Source organism: Psittacula echo (genome assembly GCF_963264785.1).
Source record: "Psittacula echo genome assembly, chromosome: 13".
Lineage (NCBI taxonomy): Eukaryota > Metazoa > Chordata > Aves > Psittaciformes > Psittacidae > Psittacula > Psittacula echo.
The window spans coordinates 13,681,594-13,704,361 of NC_137749.1; the positions used below are offsets into that span (position 1 = coordinate 13,681,594).

The following is a 22,768-nucleotide window of genomic DNA, read 5'->3' on the forward strand; positions in this document are numbered from 1 at the left end:
GGACTCCGGTGACCTCCTGCTTGATGCACTTTAGGCCGAATTCCCTTGGGAAGAGCCAGAGCGACCCTGAGGCCGGGAGCCCGCAATGGCCGGGGTCACCCACCCTGCACCCCCAGGGCCCCCCAGCCTGTATGTAGCACCCCTGGGCACGGGCCTGGCTGGGACTTGGGGCTGTTCCTCCTGTTTGGGGTTGTTTTTTGGGGGGGTTTTTGGTTTCTTTCTTTCTTCCTGGTTTCGGATCTGAAATAAACGTGGGATTTCTGAAGCGCTCTGGGCTGCTGCGGCTCCTGGCGATGCGATGGGGCAGGGCGATGGGTGCCGGCACTGGGAGGGCACCCATGGGTGCTGCTGAGCTGGGAGGTGGCAATGGGGGGGGGGTTCGGGGCCCTCCAGCAGCCCCAAGCCTGGGGCTCCTTCCTGGCTGCTCCCGTGTCCCCCATCCCTGTCCAGATGTGGGTCCTGCTCTGGGTCATTGGGAGCTCTGGGTGGATTTATTCCCCTCTCCCCATCTCCATGCCCTGCTGTTCCATGTTGGCATTTGAGGAATGGTTTAAGGCCATTCCCCTTACAAAGGGCCTCGATGGGGAGAGTTTTCACCCAGATTAATGGCAAATCCAGGGAGAGCAGGATCCAGGCTGTGGCTGGAGGCTCCAGGGTGTCGGGATGGGGGGGGGGCACCCCATGACTTCTGGGTGGGCTCTGGTCCCGTGCTGGTGCAAAGCCCATGGCAATGGAGCTGCGCTCGGAGCGGCCCCGTTCATGGATCCCATCCCGGGGGATGCGTTTTTAATGGCAAATAGATTAAACCAATAAATACAGCGAGGGGGAAGCTCTAGGTGCCGGGAGAGCATCTGGCAAAGGCGCTGCCCCCTCCACGGGGTCCCCTCTCTGTGAGGGATGAGGATGGAGGAGCCCATCCCCGGGGCATCAGGGCTGGGGCACATCCCCCCGGAGCCCTGTTTGACCCCTATCCAAGGGGAAAGCGCATTTCCTAGTGCCTGCACGGGATCTGCCACCCTCGGGATGCGCCTCCCCAGCAGCAAGGGGGGGACACCCTGTGTTTGGGGATGCCGGGAGGAATGGGCTGCGTTCCATTGATCCGGGGTTGGGTTTGCTCTTGATCCGTGTAATTCATCAAACAAATTGAAGTGAGCATCCAAGTGAGGAATGGGAATGGGAATGGGAAGTGCAGTGCGGCAATGGAATCAGTGCGGCGGCCTCGCAGGGGAGGGGGGTGATCCACACCTGGAATGGGGCTTTATCCGTCTCCATAAGCAAAGTTTTGGGGGTTTATGGGGTGGCATTCCCAAAGGAAGCGGCCTTGAGATGTGTTTCTCTGTGTATATATATATATATATATATACATGTATTTAACCAGGTTTGTTATAGGTGCAGTGAATAAACACAAAGGGGGCACAAAGGAAAAGAAGACAATTGAATTCGCTGGGAAATGCAATAACATAGGAGCAAAAATAGGTAAAAGGAATAATGCGATTCCAGAGCTTGGTTTCCAAAGCCGCTCAGTTTCAATGGGATCTGGGAGAAGGGAATTCTGGCAGGGCTGGAGACGGCAGCTCTCGATGCAGGAGCATGGGGAGGTCCCTGCCCCGCTGTCCCTCGCACGGCTCTGCCATGGCTGGGGATGGATCATTGCGGCTGCTCCTCACTAAGGGAGGTAAAGGATCGCTGGGAATGGGAATAGGAAGTCGCTTGCTCTGTGATTGCTGCTGTGGGATGAGGGAAGGCGCTGTGGGATGTGGGAAGTGGGAGGGAGAAGGACCCTGTGTGGGGCAGAGGGAACCAGGCAGCAAATGCAGGGATGGGGGTTGCAGGGATGGGTTTGAGATGTGAATGGAGGGAGATGGAAAAGGGGCTTTCTTGCTCTGGTGCTGCAAGTGGTGTGGGATGGTCTCTGCTCCATCCCTGACCTGTCCTCATCCCCGTCCCCATCTCCATCCCTGTCTCCATTCCCGTCTCCATTCCCATCCTCATTCCCATCCCAGTCCTTATGTGTGTCCCTGCCCTGTCCCCTTCCCAGTTCCCATCTCCATCCCCCTTCCTATCCCATCCCCATCCCCGTCCCCCCTCATCCCGTCCCCATTCCCACCCCCATTCCCATCCCCATCCCTGTCCCCCAAGAGCTGCCAGAGGACGCGGGCAGCGCCCGGCGAGGCTGCGCCTTGGCAGGGGCCCAGGAGCTGCTCATTTCCCTAAAAGCTTCCCGATAAATTACCCGGGCTCTGGCTCTATAAAGGGCACTTTCGGCTGGTGCCGGCTCCCCACCGCCCGCCCCGGCACCCGGGACCTGCGGGGATGCTGAGCACGTCCATCCCTGCAGCATCCTTTGGGAGCCGGGTACCAGCTGCTCCCGGCGCTGTGCGGGAGCACAGAGGGAGCCGAGACCCTTGTCCTGCTCCCGCGTTATCCTCCCGGCTCTGTGCAAAGAGCCTGCTCTCGCTGGCGGAGCCCGCGCCGGCGGTGATACACACCATCATTACATCCCCTGACACCACGCTGTAAAATACACCCCATAAACCCCGGGATTTACGGGCTCCTCAAGTACCTGGGAGTTACGCGGCTCCGGGAGCACACAACACCCCTGTGAGCGACGTGAGGCTCGGCCCCGGTGCCTGGAGCTCCAGGAAGCTGTTACAGGAAGCCCAAATGCCATCACCCCCCTTGGCCGGCCCCCCTCAGCCCGGGGCTTGGCAGGGGATGCTCCACATGCATCTGGATCCGGAGGTTCTGCATCACCGGCATTCACTGTGGGTTCCATCCGAGGCTGGGGTTTGCAGCTCGCCCAGGAGCTGCCTGGTGCTCCCGCCTGCTCTGCCGGATGTGGGTTCCTCTCCCACATCTAAGCTGGATGTGGGAGCAGCTTTGGAGCTGTGAGTGTTGGGTAAAGCAGCGCCTCCCCGAGCAGCCGCGCATCCTGGGATGCTCCAACCACATTGGGACCGGAGCACATGGAGCAGGGCTGGGGGGCGGTGGTCTCCAAGCACAGGCGAGGAACTGGGAGGTGTTCTGAAGGCTGACACTGCACACGCTTTGCCATCTCCTGCCCCTGGGAGATGAGGGAACGCCGGCTTCGCCTCTGCCACCAGCCGGGGGCCTCCTTCGGGATGTGCCATGGCTCAGACTGGCAGTCAGGGAGCGGTGGGTGATGGGCTGAGCCCCCCGGGGCTCTCCCCTGCACTGGGATGCACATCAAGGCAGGAGAGAGCAGCCAAAGCTGCTCCTGATGGCTGGGAGCAGAGCCAGCACCTCCCAATGCTCCGGAGCATCCTGCAGCCCCTATGGGGTTTCTTCCCCCCACCACTTGTCCTTCTGCAGCCGCACAACCCCTGCACCCAGGGCACGGTCCTCTTCCTCCGGGGACTCCTGTTTTACACCCAAATAGGTGCACATGGGCGCTCATCTACCAGCCCTTGTCACAGAGCTGAGGATGGGACACGGGGCTGATGCCGCATCCTCCGAGCCCAAGCTCCGCTCTCCAAAGAGCAGCAAGCACAGAGCAGCCCCACTCACACTGGGAGGGATAAAACCACCCTTCAGCTTGGCCTAAAGCTCCGGCAGCCCCGGTGAAGGCTGGATCCCTGCTGCAGCAGTGCTCACAGCTCCACACCAGCCATGCCAGGGTCACATCCATGTCAGAGCTGCACGGGATGGCTCCTGGGGAGCATCTCCCCACACAGCCCTTGGCAGGGGCACTGCCCTGAGCCCGGCAGCCGGGTACCGGCGCCATCCAGGCCGGACGTGGCCAAGGGAGCTGGCTCCTGCCTGTGCTCTTCATGAATCTGGAGCTGCCGCCACCGGGCACAGCCAAACCTGGAATGCTCTGGCAGCGTGAGCATGGGCAGCGTGTGCGGAGCTGCTCCCTGGGGAGGCTGCTGCCAGCATCCCCACAGCTCTGCACGAAGCCAGAGCAGCCACCCGAGAGAGCCCAGCCCAGGGCCTCCTTCAGCCTCCTGGGGAGGAGACATCCCAGAATCCCAGCCTGGTTTGTGCTGAAGGGACCTTAAAGCTCATCCAGTCCCAACCCCTGCCACGGGCAGGGACCCCTTCCACTGGAGCAGCTTGCTCCAAGCCCCTGTGTCCAACCTGGCCTTGAGCACTGCCAGGGATGGGGCAGCCACAGCTTCTCTGGGCACCCTGGGCCAGCGCCTCAGCACCCTCACAGGGAAGAGCTTCTGCCTAAGAGCTCATCTCAGTCTCCCCTCTGGCAGGTTCAAGCCATTCCCCTTGGCCTGTCCCTACAGGCCCTTGTCCCAAGCCCCTCTCCAGGTTTCCTGCAGCCCCTTTAGGCACTGGAGCTGCTCTCAGGTCTCCCCTTCAGGAGCCTTCTCTTCTCCAGGCTGACCCAGCCCAGCTCTCTCAGCCTGGCTCCAGAGCAGAGCTGCTCCGGCCCTCGCAGCAGCTCCGTGCCCTTCCCTTTACATCTTCAGAGCGGACTCTGTAAAGCTCCCACTGCAGCAGCCATGTGGCTGGGCTGGGCTTGGCCAATCCAAACCTGCACCCTAAAAGCATCCTCCCCAGTGCAGCCTGTCCCCTGCCTGCCCTCAGCCCCCAGGGCAGCCCCACAGCAAGCAGGGGGCTGTGGTCCCTCCTCACCCCTTCCCAGCTCTCACAGTGGGAGTGACCCATGGGGGTATTTTCCCTGTGGACACTCACAACTCACTCAGTTTCCTGGAGAAGGAGAAACCTTGGGGCACTTTTTCCTTCTTGCTTTTTACCTTCAGCATCGCAGGAGCGGGAGCAGAGGGCTTTTGGGAGCTCCCTAAGCTCTTCATTAGGAGCTCCAGCACCTGAACCGAAGCAGTTTTACGCACTGAACTCCACAGAAGCAAACCCAGGTCATAAACACTGCAGGAAACATTAAACACTGCTTTAAAAAGCCTGGTTACAGCTTCCTTCCTGGCCTGGACCAGCCCTGGAGCAGTGCAGGATGCAGCGCAGACAGCAGTGCTCTGAGGGGGCACATCCTGCCCTGGGAAACGTGGAATGTCCACTTTGAGCAGAGAGCCCCTGGCACAGGGCTGGAGCTCTGCTGAGCACAGATCCTGGTGCCAGTGACAGGGAGACAACCCCCGGGGGGCTGCAGGTGAGCAATGACACAACACACACAGAGCCTGCAATGGGGGGGGTTTATTGATGGAGAAGTGTATATAAATAATTCCAGCCTTTCCCAGGGCAGGTGAGGAAGAAGAATCCATCTCCAGCACATCCTCTGTGGGGTCCCTGCGCCTCAGCCCCACTGCAGGTTGGGGGGCACCGGCCACCCTCCAGGCGGGGGGGGCTGCAGGGATGGTGGCAGCTCCTGCACCGGCGGCCAGCCCGGCGGGTACTGGAAGGGAGCTGGCTTCTCAGGCAGAGCACTGGGGAGGTGGAAGGAAGGGGCAGAGGTGAGAGGGGCTCACTGGGCAGCAGGGCCCTGCTTTGGGGCTGAGTTTCCCTGTGCCCCCCCAGCAGCCTCAGCCCTGGGGCTCCCTGTCCCCTCCTGCCCCCAGCTCTCCTCACACAGCTGGGTTTGAGGAGAACAAGCAGCACCAGATGTCCCTTTCCGGGCAGGCTGAATCCCTAAGCCAGCTGTGCACTTCCCAAAGGACAAGGAGCGCTCGGAAGCGGACACGCTGCCAAAGCGACGGGTGTTTGCACAGAAGCACCCTTCAGCAGAGGGAAGAGGCTTCCTCCTCCAGCTCACAGCCTGGGAAACACTTTAGGTCCTTCTCTCAGGTTTACTGGTTGAGGCCACTGCAAACACACCTGACTGAAGAAGTGCAAAGCAAGGAGCATCACTCCCTTGTCTCCAGCTGAAGAAAGCGCTTGGCTGGGGCAGGTTTAAATTCATGGCAAACACACCTTTTCCATTAATTCCTGAGTGCAGGAACTCATCTGTTCCTTAGGACAACCCCTTCCAGCTTCTCAGGCCTCTGATCCTGATGAATCTTTTTAATTGTTATGCCAGGAGAAAGCTCATGAATCTCCTTTACGTAACGCTCTGGAGAAGCAGCACCCTCCTCTCCCTGCAGGGCCGGTGATGTGGCCAGGAGCCAGCTGCACAAGTTGAGTGCAGCGTTTTCTAGGCACCCAACACGGAGCCAAGTCGTTTGTTGTAATCCTTATCCCCTTGATGGGGAGTTTTCCGGGCTGAGGAGGAGACCAGGGTGCCAGGACAAAGGCCAAGCCCCTCTCAGGCAGGAGGAGGCCTGCAGCAGCAGTGTGGTGGGGAGCAGGATGAGGCACACTGCAAGGGGAACAGCAGAGCTATCAAGTAATGAGCTGTTGTGTGAGCAGCAGGACTGATCAATAGGGAGGATGCTGTCTGGGTACTCAATTCCCTGGGGTCTCATAAGATTCAAATGCTACCAAAGGTTTGCCTTTAGCTACAGCATTCAGCATGGCTGTCCCATGTGGATTCTCTGATGTCTAGCAAGGGTCAAGAATACTTCCTTTCCGAAGGCATTAATGGGATCCCTCTCCTCTACCCACTTCCATGTTCATGGAACCTGTAGTATCTCAGACCCCTTTCTGATGGAACTGAGCAAGTGTGCCCCATGGCAGCTATGGCAGAAGCCACACTCAGGTGCACTGACAGGCTCCGTTTCCTTTGGGAACCAGATTAGGAATCAACGATGCCCTGGCAGAGCTCCACCCCTGAGGGAAGCCCACAGACTCCACTCAGCTCCACCCCAGCTCTGCAGACAGCAAGGGCACAGCGTGACTGAAAATACACCGCAGGTGGAGGCTTCCAAGTGAAGATTGTCCCCTTGAGGCCACCCAGGCTGCAGGAACAATGGGAGGAAGGCACCCTGGGCCAGCGCCTCAGCACCCTCACAGGGAAGAGCTTCTGCCTAAGAGCTCATCTCAGTCTCCCCTCGGGCAGGTTCAAGCCATTCCCCTTGGCCTGTCCCTACAGGCCCTTGTCCCAAGCCCCTCTCCAGGTTTCCTGCAGCCCCTTTAGGCACTGGAGCTGCTCTCAGGTCTCCCCTTCAGGAGCCTTCTCTTCTCCAGGCTGCCCCAGCCCAGCTCTCTCAGCCTGGCTCCAGAGCAGAGCTGCTCCAGCCCTCGCAGCAGCTCCATGCCCCCAGATGACTGTCTTTAAGAAAGCACTGCAGCAGCAAGGCTGTACCTGGCCACACGGCCACTTCTGGTGCAGCACAGCGTTTCCTTGGTGCGGTGCTGAATTTGGCAGTAGCTCCATGAATGACTTCCTGCCAGGTATCCTGCCAGTAAGCCCCTGGCAAGGCAGAGACAGAAACTCAGCTACACTCACAGGCTGAGGCTTAGCACAGCAGCAGCTGTGGAACATGGACTCCCCAGGCACTGGGAGCACGGGGATTGCCTAGAAGAGGCCTCTTCCTTGGCAATGCAACGTAATTTCTCTGGCAGACAAAGCAAAACACAAGAGCTGCTTGGAAAGGCAATGCTGGGGCTGGAGAGCATAGGGGAGAAGAGGAATGAGAGGGACAGGTGTTGGCAAAGCTGGATAGAGGAGGAGAAGCTTTGAGTAGCTGGTGTTTAGCTCCTGTAGTAGTAGGTTGTTTCTGAAAGCAACAACCTCAGAAACTCGGCTCTTGTGCAGCTTTGGAGGCAGCAGAGACCAAATAGTTACGAAGGTCTGGAAATTCCTCTGGGAATGGCCATCTTCTGTAAGAGGTGATCTACCCTGAGATCAAGGGATTCATGGGCAGGACAAGCAAAATGCAGCAAGTGAAGTGTAGGGGTGGGAAGGTTCTGGCTGTTCATGAGCACCAGGCAAGGCTAAGGGCAGCCAAGCTGATGGAGAGAACAGAAAGCAACAAGCCCAGACAGGCACCAGAAGGAAGCTCTTGCCCAGACCAAACAGAGGAGAGGACAGGAGCAAACAGATAAAGAACAAAAGAGAGATCTGGCACCTGCCCAAATGTCATCCAATTCAGCCTGCGGCACAATCAGGTGAGCAAGGGAACAGCAGGACCCGAATCCCAGCGAATGCCGTGAGGAGGAGCTAATTGCAGCCTCTCCCTGGCAGGGATGTGCAGACAGGGCAGGGGAAGATGGAGAAGCTGTCAACAGATGAGACAGGCTCCTGCCACTGAACTCTGTGCATTAATAACTCAGCACCACGGTGGCACTGTCCTGCCAGACACTGCTACGTGCTCTGCTTCCCCAGGGCAAGAGCCATGGCCAGCCAGGCCTGGCTTGTGCCCTGGCTGCATGGGGAGACACATCTCTGATGTGGGCACACACGACTGGAGCCATGTGTGAGTCTGTAGCATGTTCTGAGAGCAGGCACGCAGTGCTGACAGGGCGAGTGTGAAATGAGAGCTCAGAGGGTCCCACTGAGCTGGGACCTCCGATCACCTGCACCTTCTCCTATACCCCTGGACCTGTGAGGGCTGGAAGCAGCAGCCAGCCCGTACCTGTTGCTCTGGGCCGCGCTCAGTCTCTTTGCTCTCTTCTCCAGCCAGTCCTCAATGGTGCCAGGTGGGACATCTGCTCCCTCCTGCTGCAGCTCCTTGGATCTCTGCTCCCCTGGTTGAGAGACAGAAGCTGTCAGACACTCCTGCTGCAGTCCTTTCACTCCATTAACCCACTGCTCATTACCCTGCAGACTTTCTTACAGTGGAGAGCTTGCAGTTTGCCTGTGGCAGCCCCTGTCACCATCTGATGTTTGGCCTCCTCAGTGGTGACAGCTCCAGCCAGCCAGAGCCAGGCACGACGGAGCCAGCGAGCGCGGCGGCACTGAGCGGAGGGGAGTCTGACACCCCCCGGGTACATCATCCTCAGCCTTGCTTGGAGCAGCCTCTGCTGGCCCTGAGCCCTTTCCAAAGCCGTGTCCCTCCAAGAGGCAGGACCCTCTGCCCGGCTGGGTGGCAGTGACAGGGACATGTCCGGATGGGTGCAGGCTGGGCAGCAGTGGGTGTGCGGTGCGGGGTGTGCGCACAGCCGGAGCAGGGTGTCACACACGCTGTCAGCTCTGGTTAAGGCTCACGCTGTGTGATGCATCCCCAGCCCCGCAGAGCCAGGGCAGGAGCCTGTCACCAGCCCCGCTCAGCCGAGGTGCACAGTCACAGCAGAGCATGGCAGAGGGAGAGGAACAAGTTCCTGTGTTTTCTCCTGTGCATTAGGAACGAGCAAGGAGAGCAGCAGGAAACCTCTGCTGCCGACCAGCAGAGCGAGCTGTGTGAGCTCCTTTCAAGCCCTCCATTGCCCTGGGGAGGTTGTGAGGGATGGATGCCCGCAGGCACCCTGTCCTGCAGCACTGTTTCCTTCGGGAAGGACAGCACAGAGCCAGTGGCACAGCCCAGCACTCCGCAGTTCCTCCCACTGGGCAGAAACCCACAGCTGCCCAATTAGCAAAGCTCCCCAGTCCCCCCTCAGCCAGAATCCCAGCCTGGTTTGGGTTGAAGGGGCCTTAAAGCTCCTTCAGCTCCAACCCCTGCCACAGGCAGGGACCCCTTCCACTGGAGCAGCTTGCTCCAAGCCCCTGTGTCCAACCTGGCCTTGAGCACTGCCAGGGACGGGGCATTCACCAGTGACAAGGCAGGAAGGGATGGGAGCAGGGTCAAGCATGAGTCCTTGACACATCCACACTCCTGACAGCACATCAGGGCTGAGGACATGCTCAGAGCTATTGGATCTCCAGCCCAGTGGAAAGTTCCCATCTCACAGAAAAGAGGACGTGATACCCTGAAAACCAATCACTGGTATTAATAAAAAGGGAGCAGAAGCAGTTGGTGTCATTCCCCTCCACCCTGCTCACCAAACCCTCCATGGATAAGTGCTCTGGAGGAGCCCTGATCCCATTTTGAGGTGAACCCAGCGCAGCCACCCACAGCCATGCCCACCAGGAGCCTGCTCCACACACAGCACCATATGTCACACGTTTAAGGAAAATATTATAGGTTTGCAGACAGGGTGTGAAATGAATATTGCTTGGGCAGAGTGAAGGATCACTTCATCCTAGTGGTGGCAACCAATTATTCATCTGCCTGTTGAATATTAATAGGGATGGCAGAAATGTGCTGCACAATGAGCAGCCGGAGATGGATCATTTGTCATCCAGCCTGTTCATCTGCTGCTGCTGGGGGGGTGACAGTGCACTCCCTGCCACCACACAGCCAGCTTGCTGCGGGGCTGGTGTCAAGGTGCTGCTCTGCAACCCGGAGATAAGGACACTGTTCAAGTCTCCTACAGTTGCTCCCAAAGAGCCCCAGCAGAGCTGTTTGGGGTCAAGCCAACAGCCAGGGTTGTGTTGAGGGTGCTGGGGAGGCTCAGTCTGGTGAGCAGGGCACTAAGTTCAGCTCCTAGGTTAGACTTCTCTGGCGACCCTGACCACAGCCACCTTACTTCCCTTTGCTGCAGGTTTCTCCATGCAGTGGGTACCTGGGCACATCCCACTTCAGCAAGGGGACAAGCAGCAGTTGTGAGAGGCTTCAATGAGGCAGGGAGGAGAAATCACAGAGAGAAACCTCTCCCACCTCTTTGTGCCACTAAGATTTCCTTTGCATCCAGCACAGATCAGACCAGAAACCGGCACAGCCTCTCTTTAGAGCAGGGAGCTCCAAGGCCACTGCCCCAAAGTGCCACACCAGGGCCTGTCTCATCCAGACAAGCTCACACTGGCTGCAGTGGAATGACTCCAGGCTCATGCTGGCCCAGGTGCCCAGGTTAGGAACACATCCAGCTGGCTCCCCATCCACCCAGCTCCAGGAGTTACTGCTCCAAAGCACTCCAAACTTCAGGCTGAGAAATCAGGCAGCAGGTACAGGCAACTGTCTGGCTCTGTCTTTGGTCTCCCCTTTTCATCTGGAACACACATGGCCCATCCAGGAACCACCAAAGCCACCAGGAGATTGGAAATACCCCCTGAATACCAACAGCAATTCCAAGATGTAACTCTGAAAAAGAATTCCAGCCCTCACTCCTTGTCCATGGTTGTGCAGCCAGCCAAACTGCAGCAGCAAGAGGTGTGAAGGTGCTTCTACCCTCCTTCTCACTGGGCTGTTTGCTTCAAGGTCTAATTACAGCCAATTAAAAGAGCATCTGGAGTCATGAAGCACCTCTCTAATGATGCCAGAGTGGGAGAGTCCAGATTTATCTTCTCTCCCCATGCAACTTTTTGCATGAGTTTTCTCATGTTCAAGGCACCACTGTATGTGAGATACAACCACCAGCACTGAGCAGGTCACCCAGCAGAGATTTACACACAACCCTTCAGGTCCCTCCCTGGGTTGGGAGATGTGGCAGCCCAAACTCCTCCAGAGCACATGGACAGCAGCAGAGAGATGAGGATGATGAGGCCCTGCAACATGAGCAGCTTAAGAAGACTTCACCCCATAGCCAAGAAGCAGCAGAGCTGCCTGTCACCAAGTTAAAGTGGTGACCACAGCCACCACCAGCAGGATCACTCCTATTCTGTCCGTCAACGGGAGCTACTGCACTCACCCAGCTGCAGGTGCCTCTGCTCTCTCAAGCTGGAGCTCACCAAAGAGGCTGGGATGTGTCAGTGCTCCCAGCAGAAGTGACAGGGTTAGCACGGAGCCAATAACTTGAGGCAAGAAGATGGCAATTTGATAGTGACTTTTCTTGACATGACTGTACTTAAAATGACAGCCTGGAAGTGCCTCGCTGCTGAATGATGCAGCAGATGCAGAAGGCTGATGCTTTGATGTGGTAAGAGCTGGGAATATCCCTCCCTCCCTGCCAAAGGTGTAAACTGTTGCTTCTTGAGGAGTATATTCTCCAGGGTGCAGAAACACTGCAGCCAAACTTGAAGCTGTCAGAGAACAGCAGCCAGAAATCTCCCTGCTTAACCCACAGGATTAACACAAACAGGGTGAATGAAGGATAACAGAACATCGCCTTCGTAATAATAGAAATGCATCATTAGCAAGTGGAGCTCACACAGCCCTACCAACGCCCAACACTTGACAGGGGTTCAGGGACAGGGTCAATATTTACATGACAAAGAAAGAGCCTCCATGGTTTAGGGGTGTTTAAAAAGCCAGAAGAGGGCTTAGTGGCCTACACCACTTCACTACAGGGTTTCCTTCCACCTTCTTCTGGAGCATCAGTCCCTGGACACGGGTTCAGTGCAGTCTGACAGCTCCTCTGTTCTGCACCCATGCACCAGAGCTGAGGAAAGCGGAGTTAAGCAGCACTGTGGACCCACCAAGAGACCAGCCACTGGTAACCCACCAGAGGCAGAGCGAGGTCATCTCTAGCATGGTCACACAAGGCCCTGCAGAACATGGTGAGAGGCTCTGGAGCTTCCAGCCTCTCAGCTCATCCCAAATCTCCAACCACCCCAGGCTGCAAGCCTGTCACAAGCTCCCAGATGTGGCGTGTTCAGATAGGGTACCTCCTCTCCAGGGTTCCTGCAGCCCCTTCAGGCACTGGAGCTGCTCTCAGGTCTCCCCTTCAGGAGCCTTCTCTTCTCCAGGCTGCCCCAGCCCAGCTCTCTCAGCCTGGCTCCAGAGCAGAGCTGCTCCAGCCCTCGCAGCATCCCCATGGCCTCCTCTGGCCTCGCTCCAACAGCTCCACGTCCCTCTTGTGCTGCTGCCCCAGAGCTGGATCAGGGCTGCAGGGGGGGTCTCCCCAGATTGCAGCAGAGGGGCAGGATCCCCTCCCTTGAGCTGCTGCTCATGCTCTGGGGGTGCAGCCCAGGTCATGGTTTGTTTCTGGGCTGCTCATCTCTGCCGTAAGCCTCACCATCTGAGACACTGACGTTCAGCAGCCTAAGGAGTGGTGAGATGTCCCTTGACACAGAATGGCAGCTTGGCTTTGCAGCTGGTTCTTCCATTCAGTCTACCTTATGATGGGCTTTTCTCCACCAAGTCCTGCTGAGCTCTTCTCTCCATCAGATCCCTGCCCAAGCTCTCTGCAGGCTCAACTGGTTGCATTCTGAGATGTGTGTGCTGCTCAGCCTGCACTTGGCTCACACGGCACTTCCATGGAGCAATGCCACAAGAGGTGAGCAGGATTTAACTCTACAACCAGGCATTGATGTTAGAGAGGCAGAGCCAAGGCCAAGGCACCCTGCTGTCCCCTGGCCATCACTCCTTGTAGCCTAATCGTTTAATGGAATGTTTGACTTGGCAATACCAATGCAGGGGCTCCAAGCAGGAGCCAGGCACCAGCTCCCACCAGCCAACTCTCCACTTACACCGTCTGACACAGCCACTGCTCAGTAACAAGTGTCACTGGCACAGAAACCTGCCCAAGCACAGGGCACTCGCCAGCCTCCCTCTGCAGCTCTGCTCTGCTCCAGAGAGCTTCCACCTCCCTGCAATGAGCAGCTCTCAATGCCTGGGAATGCTGCAGGCTCCTGCAAACAGGCTGATGGCCTGAGCCACCTCTGGAGCCCAGCACTTACACCCCATGGCACAGGGGAAGGCTTGGGGCCAGCAGCAGAGACAAGGAGTGTGCCTGACAGCCCAGCACTGCTGCTCTGGAGAGGGCTGCCTGGGAAGCTCCAGTTGGGAAGCTCTGGCTGGGAAGCTCTGGCTCCCACGCAGCCCGTCGGGATGGGGTTTATCGAGTGCCAGTGCTGTTCAGTGATTGATTCATGGAGTCGCCTCAGGGACTCACAGACTGACTCAGCAGCGGGGAGAACAGGAACAGCTCTGTAATGTTTGCCTTCCTCCTGCTCCCCAGAGCCAGGAGAGAGGCTCTACTCCGTTGAGTGCACTCTCAGTAAATCTGCAGACGACACCAAGATGGCCTGCTGGAGGGCAGGAGGCTCTGCAGAGGGATCTGGATGGGATCCATGGGATGAGGGCAATGGGATGAGGTTGAACAAGGCTCAGTGCTGGTCCTGCACTTGGGCCACAACCCCATGCAACCCTCCACATTTGAGGAACAGTGTCTGGAAACTGCTCATGGGAAAGGAGCTGGGGGTGCTGATTGATGGAGCTGAGCATGAGCAGCTTGTGCCCAGGCAGCCAAGAAGCCCCCAGCATCCTGGCCTGGATCAGCACCAGTGCGGCAGCAGGGCCAGGGCAGGGATTGTGCCCCTGTGCTGGGCACTGGTGAGGCTGCACCTCGAATCCTGGGTTCAGCTCCGGGCCCCTCACTACAAGAGAGACATTGAGGGGCTGGAGCGGGGCCAGAGGAGGGCAGCAGAGGTGGTGGAGGGCCTGGAGCACAGTGTGATGGGGAAGGGCTGAGGGACCTGGGGGGTTCAGTCTGGAGAAGAGAAGGCTCAGGGGGGACCTGATGGCTCCCTACAAGTGCCTGAGAGGAGGATGGAGCCAGGAGGGGCTGGGCTCTGCTCCCAAGGAACAAGGGATGGGACAAGAGGAACCGGCCTCAAGCTGCCCCAGGGCAGGTTTAGATGGAGCTGAGGAACAATTCCTGCCCCAGAGGGTGCTCAGGCATTGGCACAGGCTGCCCAGGGCAGGGCTGCAGGCACCGTCCCTGCAAGTGTTCACACCCCGTGGAGACGAGGCCTCAGTGCCATGGGTTAGTGGTGGCCTTGGCAGTGCTGTTGGACTGGATGAGCTGAAACGGCTTTTCCAACCTGGTTGATTCTGTGATTCTGTGAAATCTCCTACGTCTGCACAATGCACACACACACTTTCAACACTCAAGCCTGGTTTTGTCAGACTATTGGCAAAACAAGTTTGCTTCAGCAGACAGTGTGGGCACAAGGGCTGCTCAGAAGCTGGGCTGCATTAGGAAGAGCATTGCCAGCAGGCCAGGGAAGTGATCCTTCCTCTCTGCTCCACACTGGTGAGCTCACATCTGGATGCTGTGTCCAGTGCTGGGCTCCCCAGTACCACAGGGAGTCCCTGCTTTGAGCAAGGTTGGGTTGGGACTAGATGGTCTCCAGTGGAGATGTCAACTGTTCCACAAGTTCTCACCAACACTTCACATTTCTAATCACCAAAGCAATGAACCCTAGAGAGAAGAGAGAGCTGCCACCCCTTTTAGGGCAAGGAGGTGGCACTCCCAGAATGAAGAAGTTCAGCAGTGCTCTGGAGCCTCCCAGCAGGGGAGCAGCTGCCATTCGTCCTTTGCCCAAACTTCACTTCCACCCAAAGCCACAGGAGCAGAGGCCATTTCTGGACCCAAGACCCCATGTCCTCTCCTCAGGACAACCCAAGTGACAGCAGGCTCTTCCCAAGAGCAGAGGCAGCAGCTCCTGGTAATAGCGGAGAGGTGGGGGAAATGACATCCATAAATTGACGGGGAAGTGATGTACCAGTGCCCTCTGCTGCTGGCAGGTTTTATTCCCTGACTGAAGGAACCCCCGAGGGCTCGGAAAGCCCACTCTGCTTCAGCTGCTTGTTGCTGAGTAGTGACAGCATTGCTCAGCTCCAGGTTTGTGCCTGTGCCAGCAGATCAAGAGCAGAAAGCACATGAAACCTGCAGCACTGCCAGCCATGCTCCAGGCTCACACTGCACTGGGAGGCAGTCAGGAGGGATCCACCACAGGCTCCTCACGTGCCCCTCTGCAGCCCACAGTCCCCACAGCAGCTCCTCCTCCTCCCAGCCCCCTGAGTCTGAGGACTTACCTTGAACCTGGGCGCTCAGCTTCTCCAGGTCCTGCTCTGTCATGTGGGAAAATCTGCAGTTGGACCCAAAGTCACATTGTCCTGGAAGAAAAGCCATGGAGCTCCATGAGAGCTGCACACACAGGGTCTTCCCTCCTTGTTACACCCACATGCCAGGCACACAGGCCCCCTTCCCTCCCTTCAAGACACACACACACCAGGGCTCCCCAGAACAGCCATGGGCTGGCTCAGGAAGGAGCTGCTGGAGCTCACAAGGTTATTTCTACCTCACAAGAACTCACCTGTTTGCAGAAACTTCCGACAAGGCTTCTTGGTTTGCTCCTCTTGCAGGATAGCAGCAGCATCTAGGGGAGACAGAGAACAAACCAGTGTAAAGATCTCTTGCCCAGCAATACCCCATCCTGTCGTGGTAAGAGAGAGCTCAATGGGAAGCTGCTTCGTATGACAAGCAGGAACTTAAACCAGACAAACTAACAGTTAGCAGTCCCTGTCTGCACCCCTGGCTTCAGCTTTTCAGACACCACCTTCTTTGTTCTCTGCTTCATACTCTGTAAGGAAAAGCAGCCTGACAGAAAAGGAAGAACTCTGCACACAGAAAGAGATTCACCAAGCTCTCAAGAAGAGCTCTTGGAGAACCCTGTGCTGAGGCTCCAGTGGACACCACTGGAATGGTCCCTCACCTGCTGGAGACATCCTGGGACAAATGAGCTCAGAAGACACAGCAGCTCCCACAGACTCCATGGAAGAACTTGCACTGGCTGATGCCAGGCCACAGAGTCTGGAGATGAGAAGAGAGGAACCCCCTAATTGGGGATGGGATGAGGAATTTTATCAATCAGAGGAAACCCAAGGGTTGCAGTCTGGTGAGAAGACAAGTACCAGGCAATGTGCCTCACCATCACTGACCCAGCCAGAACTGGGCTGGGGCTGTTGATCCTCCACACTTGCCCATTCCAGAGAACCTTTCCAGCTTCCACGTGGGGTTAAGCGACAGCAGAGCCACCCAGAGCTCAGGGTATTCCTCACCTAGCTAGCCAGGAGCCAAACAGCCTGCAAGTCCTGATGCTGAGGAACCAGGAGGGAGCAGAGGAACATCCAGGCAATGGTTTCACAGTCAGTTTAACCCAAAACTCAGTCTTTGCCAAAGACATAGTCCTGCTCTCTTTGTCACTGGACACACATACGCACCATATTCCTCAGGCTGGCACTAAGGTAACTATGTGGTGAGCCAGGTGCAAGCACAAAGCTGGGTGAGGACGGTTAAACAGGCAGAGGACACTGGATGTTCCTCCAGCATGTCCTGATACAGCCTTCAGCTCCAGATCTTCAGTTCCTCCGGTGCCAAAACCTCAGTGTACCCAGTCCTCCTCCTCTGCTCGCCTCCCTGGCTGAGATGGGTTTGAACATACCAGTGCTGCTCAGTCCTTTCACCCTTCTGGGATCTCCAGTCAAGCAGTCATACACTCAGCCTCTCCCACAGCCACTCTCAGAACCCCCATCTCCACCTGCTTTCTCCATATAAACACTCATACTCCTTACTGCTCACGCATCAGAGACTGACTGTGGTTTGCAGAAGGCACCTGATTCACCTTCAGGAACTGTAACTCACTTTGCTCTCTTGGGTCTCCTGTCACAGGTTTGCTCATGATGCCAAGAGCTTTATCTGAAGCGTCTGTTCTCAGAAACACCTTCCCTGTCTCTTTCAGCTTGTTTCAAGCTGATGTCTACAGCTTCCCCTTCCCACATCCAGACACATGAGGCTTTGCCTCTGAGACTGCTTGCTGGCAGAAATATCAAGTCCACAAACCAGAGCTGGTCTGGTTCAGCCTGGAGAAGAAAAGGCTCCTGAAGGGGAGACCTTAGCGCAGCTCCAGTGTCTAAAGGGGCTACAGGAAACCTGGAGAGGGGCTTGGGACAAGGGCCTGTAGGGACAGGCCAAGGGGAATGGCTTGAACCTGCCAGAGGAGAGACTGAGATGAGCTCTTAGGCAGAAGCTCTTCCCTGTGAGGGTGCTGAGGCGCTGGCCCAGGGTGCCCAGAGAAGCTGTGGCTGCCCCATCCCTGGCAGTGCTCAAGGCCAGGTTGGACACAGGGGCTTGGAGCAAGCTGCTCCAGTGGAAGGGGTCCCTGCCCGTGGCAGGGGTTGGGGCTGGATGAGCTTTAAGGTCCCTTCAACCCAAGCCAACGTGATTCTATGATTCACTGGAACAGACAACTTGAATGTAAATCATCAGTGCAGATTTATTTCATCCATCCCTTCCATCTATTACCTCCCCAGTCCCAGAAAGAGAGTGGCAGTTGGTACCCACCTCGGAATAAGTCGTACCAGGCTCTCTTAGCCCTGAGATGCTGCACTCCATTGAGATGTTTCTTCCTGTTGTGAAGGTTGTCCTGGAAGGACCTGTCACAGTAGTCACAGAAGTACCGTTTCCCCATATCTCTTCTGGCAGAGCAGCATCAGCATGGCTGGGAAGCATCAGACAGCTCCTCGGCGCCCAGCCCTGGGGACAGAGCATCCAGGATTTACAGCGCCTGCTTCCAGAGGGGAACAACTCAAATCATGTGGGGTTGGCAGACAGAGGAAGAGGCAAGACCCAGCAGTATATATTCTTGTCCATCAGAGACTGGCGAGGCAGCATCTGCTGCATGTACATGGGAGAACAGGCTCAGGTCTACACCTCTTGCCTGCAATACTCAAAGCAAAACCAGCTCTGCTGAAGGAATTCTCCTGCCTTGAGCATGCTGGAGTTCAGACCCACAGAACAGAGACCCTGAGAGCCAGCAGCTCCCGGCTCCACCTGCACCAGGGAAGGTGCAGCAGAAACCATCCACAGTGCGAACAGGAGCAAGAGATCCATACCACGGCCTCCACTTTGGGCCCAGACTTGAACCCCAGAGCAGAGACAACCTTCACAAGCTGCCATGCAAGAGAAGGGACATTCCCCCGTGTCCACCCCTACAAAAGGAAGAAACTCAGCAACTCCTCAAAGATGACAACCAGCTGATCTGACCTGCACACAGGTGGGAGGCTGCATTACCAACACTGAAGGACCTAACATTTCCCTCACTACTGATTTACTTCTGTACAACCAGGGCTGCTCTCCTCATCCTCCCCAGCCTACAGATGTGTCTGCTTCACCAGGTACAGCACTCACTATAGCTCAGATCACAACAGCCTTGCAGCCAGGAGGAAAGAATCCCCAGCCCATGGCCATCAACAGCAACCTGGAGATGCCCAGTGCTGCTCCTGCCCTGGGAGAAGCTGGTCACATACATATGTGTAGTCTGGAGATGCTGCTGTGGAGTATAGAAGAGTAACAGGACAGAACTCCTGTGCTGGGCCTGGAGCAGGAGGGGTTTGGGATTAAGTGCAGTCCTGTCCCCATCAGCTGTCCTTACTGGAGCTGTGACAGGGACCCTGTGGGAGCTGCCAGTTCTCTGCCGAGTGACACACAGGAACCTGATAAATGGCAAAGATGGATGGACTGGGAGATAAACTCCAGAAGTGATTCTCCACTTTCTGACACCTTGACAGCCAAACGCATTTAAAAAATGGCAGAGAGACCAGAGCAAGAAATAAAGATTTTATAAATAAAACAGGCTCAGAATCAATCACAGCCTCCCTCAGAACCTGCTGCCATGACCCACAGTGTGTGCTTGAGCCCAGAACCCCCCCATGTGCTGGGCTGCACCCCCAGAGCGTGAGCAGCAGCTCAGGGAGGGGATCCTGCCCCTCTGCTGTGCTCTGGGGAGACCCCCCTGCAGCCCTGATCCAGCTCTGGGGCAGCAGCACAAGAGGGACGTGGAGCTGTTGGACCAAGTGCAGAGGAGGCCATGGGGATGCTGCGAGGGCTGGAGCAGCTCTGCTCTGGAGCCAGGCTGAGAGAGCTGGGCTGGGGCAGCCTGGAGAAGAGAAGGCTCCTGAAGGGGAGACCTGAGAGCAGCTCCAGTGCCTGAAGGGGCTGCAGGAAACCTGGAGAGGGGCTTGGGACAAGGGCCTGTAGGGACAGGCCAAGGGGAATGGCTTGAACCTGCCAAAGGGGAGACTGAGATGAGCTCTTAGGCAGAAGCTCTTCCCTGTGAGGGTGCTGAGGCGCTGGCCCAGGGTGCCCAGAGAAGCTGTGGCTGCCCCATCCCTGGCAGTGTTCAAGGCCAGGTTGGACACAGGGGCTTGGAGCAAGCTGCTCCAGTGGAAGGGGTCCCTGCCCGTGGCAGGGGTTGGAGCTGGAGGAGCTTTAAGGTCCTTTCAAACCAGGCTGTGACTTTATGCAGAGCCACAGCCACAGCAATCACCCTGAGCCGAGTGTGCTGAGCTAAGGCAGCTCTGCCAAGCCCCCTGCCAAGCACCCATGCTGGCATCATACGAGCAGCAGCACAAACCCCCCGCCCTTCCCTGCTCCCGAGACCCTGCTTCACATTCAGGTCCCTGGAAAACTCTCGGGCTTCACCCCACAAGTTAAACCAGAGTTTTCTTCATCTGCATTTGATGGAAAGATCCAAGTTTTCTGAATCAGCTTGCAAACCTTTATACTGAAGGACAAATACTCAGAGACTGCAGCTGAACGCACAACCTCTTTGGTTTAAGGTCCTTTCCTTGGTCTCCAGGTGAAATACCCCATCAGGAGGTGATGAGCCAGTCACCTCTCCCTGATGCAACTGCAGACTGCTTCACCTGCAAACAGTCAGAACTGGCTCCGGCTTGGATGTTGTAACTCAGCTCTGCAGGGCTTGAGGTGTGAAACTGTCCTACTCCAGCCCAAGAAACCAAAACCAAGTACTGCTTAATGAACATTAAGCTGTAATTTCCCCCATCCTTTACTAGCAGCTTTGCTGTGCTGTGGTGGGGCTGCTGGCATCTAGAGGGAACGTTAATGCCCTGCTCTGCTGTGGCTTTTAAGTACTGAAAACCCCCTTCCGCATCTTATCCCACAGTGTCCCAAAGTTCCTGGGACCAGAAAAGCTTCCTGCTTCAGCTGCTGGCTCCTGCACTCCATCTCTGCAGTTCAGCTGCTCTGAACGAGGAAAACAAATGAGATTCTGCAGTGGTCCCACACAAGTTTCCAGAGCTCTCACTGGGAATTCTGCCTGCAGAAGCCCAGCAGCAGCAGCCTTTGAAATCCTGTTTCCAACTTTTCCTTTCATCACCCCACCAGCAATAATTGCAGGAGCTCCTTCCCCCTCCTTCCCCAACAAAAGCTCCTACAGATTCCAGGCAGCCAGATCCCACACCCCACAGGTGCTGGCTTCCAAATCCTCCCAGCAATTCCCATTGCAGGGGATGAATGGAATAAAAATAAAGCAATTAGAGGAGCATCTCATTCTCCTAGAGATCACCCCTTCCAAAGAACACTTATTTCCATCTTGTTAAGGATTCAGATGCTGGATTGTCTTGGCTGGATTCTTACAAGCCTCTGCAGTAGCAGCAATTCACAGTGCCCTGTGCCGAACTCGTAGGGAGGAATAAAAGCAGCTCCTGCACAAGGCTGTAACCTACTTCCAGTTCCCACATGGCTCCCCCAGTAAACAAAGAGCATTATTCAGCTGCAAACAGAGACGTTTGCTAATTAAATCCATGTTAGACTTTATGAAATCAAGCCAATGGAGCTGCTTTAGAAAGAGCCGCTTCAGCGTGGCCGTAGCTGACCACTGCTAGCCCCTTATTTGCAACTGAATTCAGGTAGACAGATCTCTGGACACACAGGGGGGTTTCAGACAGCTTAAGTCTTTCTGCAGAAGTCCAAACACACACAAAAACCAGGGCTTTGCCTTGTATCATGATGCTTAAAAGCATTAACCACAATCCCCTCTCCTGTAAGCCTCCTGCAGCCACGTTGGGAGGTAATGGCAGGTGCTTCACCCATCTGGCTGAGGTGCTTGGTAGGACTTCAGGCAGGACCTCACACACCATCCTACACCTTCCCTTCTGCAACTGCTGCCGCAGCACTTCTCATTGGCTGCAGATCGTATTTAGGGCTCACTGGGGGGTTCTTTCACTGATTTCCCAAGATGTGGACAGAGGGAAGAAGGTGACCCCGAAACGGGCACAGGCAGGCGTGGGTCTGTCTCGTGTAATGGCTTTTCTCCTTGCTGAACCCTGAGGATTGCTGCTGGGCCTTGACCTCAATTTCCTGCTGCCTCATAGCCCAGGCTCGGGGCCATTTCAGCCACTCTGGATACCCAGGCAGATGTGAAGCTAATTAAATCCAAGTGTTAAGCTTATGACACTCAGCTGCCAGTTTAAATGTGCTCGTATCTCCATGGGAACACAGAGCCTGCCAGCACCTTCCCAATGACAGAGGGACAGACCCTGACCTCTGTTACACCTGGTGTAAACATGGAGCTTAATAATAACTGAGCTTTCCAAAGGGGGACAGCACCATATGCAGGGCACAGGAACACGTCGGGCACCTTCCAGGCTTCATGTGGGCTTCCAGCACAAGCAGAGGCTTTGCCCTACCCCAGCTGTCGGAAGGAGCTGCATGCAGGGAGCCAAACGTTAATAACTTAAGAGAAATGAGTGCCCAGCCAGACCACAAGCTCCTTCTGAGCAGCCAAGAGGACTGAAACGACAGAGCAAGCATCACCTGAGGATCTGTTCTCAAACCTCATGGCGATGCTCCTTTAACAACACTCCTGCAGAGAGATGACCTCAGGTTTAAGATTCCCCTGACCCCCAGCTCTCCTGCTGTTGTAACCTCAAATGTGCCTCTTTCCCCCCAGCACTGGAGCTGCCCTGGAGCCCTCTGCCCTCGCTGAGGTTAAACAGTACCAAAACCACGAAGAGAGGGTGGCAAACAGGAACGGTTCCACTTCAGTTGCACCACACGGGGCTATGTCATGCTCTGCCCTGGAGCGGCCACAGAATCCCTGAATGGGCTGGGTTGGAAGGGATTCTTTGGTGCCTAGCAAGAGTCAAGAACATTTCCTTCTGAAGATATTGATGGGATCCCTCTCCTCTACCCACTTCCATGTTCATGGAACCTGTAGTATCTCAGACCCCTTTCTGATGGAACTGAGCAAGTGTGCCCCATGGCAGCTATGGCAAAGCCACACTCAGGTGCACTGACAGGCTCCGCTTCCTTTGGGAATTAGGTTGGGAATCAACCGCCTCCTGGCAGAGCTCCACCCCTGAGGGAGCCCCACAGACCCCAAAAAGCTGGAGAGGTGCCTTTGACAAGGGCCTACAAGGACAGGACAAGGAAAATGGCTGGATCTCACCCTGTGCTACCACAGTGGCAGACTGTGCTTCCCATGTACGCTGTTAAT

General features: G+C 56.3%; 1 protein-coding gene across 6 annotated transcripts in view; it reads right to left on the minus strand.

Annotated features, from left to right (window-relative positions):
* Positions 1-5,137: 5,137 nt before the first annotated feature.
* Positions 5,138-22,768, minus strand: part of ZMAT5 (zinc finger matrin-type 5) — an 18,156-nt gene continuing 525 nt past the window's right edge. For 2 of the 6 annotated variants that reach the window (XM_080628546.1, XM_080628548.1), the window contains exons 2-6: positions 17,812-18,003; positions 15,785-15,847; positions 15,504-15,584; positions 8,403-8,514; positions 5,138-5,375 (exon numbers count right to left, since the gene is read on the minus strand). In XM_080628546.1, the coding sequence (XP_080484672.1) occupies positions 5,246-5,375; positions 8,403-8,514; positions 15,504-15,584; positions 15,785-15,847; positions 17,812-17,938 (513 nt within the window). In that variant the 5' untranslated portion in view covers positions 17,939-18,003 and the 3' untranslated portion in view covers positions 5,138-5,245. Of the gene's footprint in view, positions 5,376-8,402; positions 8,515-15,503; positions 15,585-15,784; positions 15,848-17,811; positions 18,038-22,768 lie in introns of all 6 variants that reach the window. The other 4 variants (XM_080628547.1, XM_080628550.1, XM_080628549.1 and 1 more) reach the window with 2 other exon arrangements.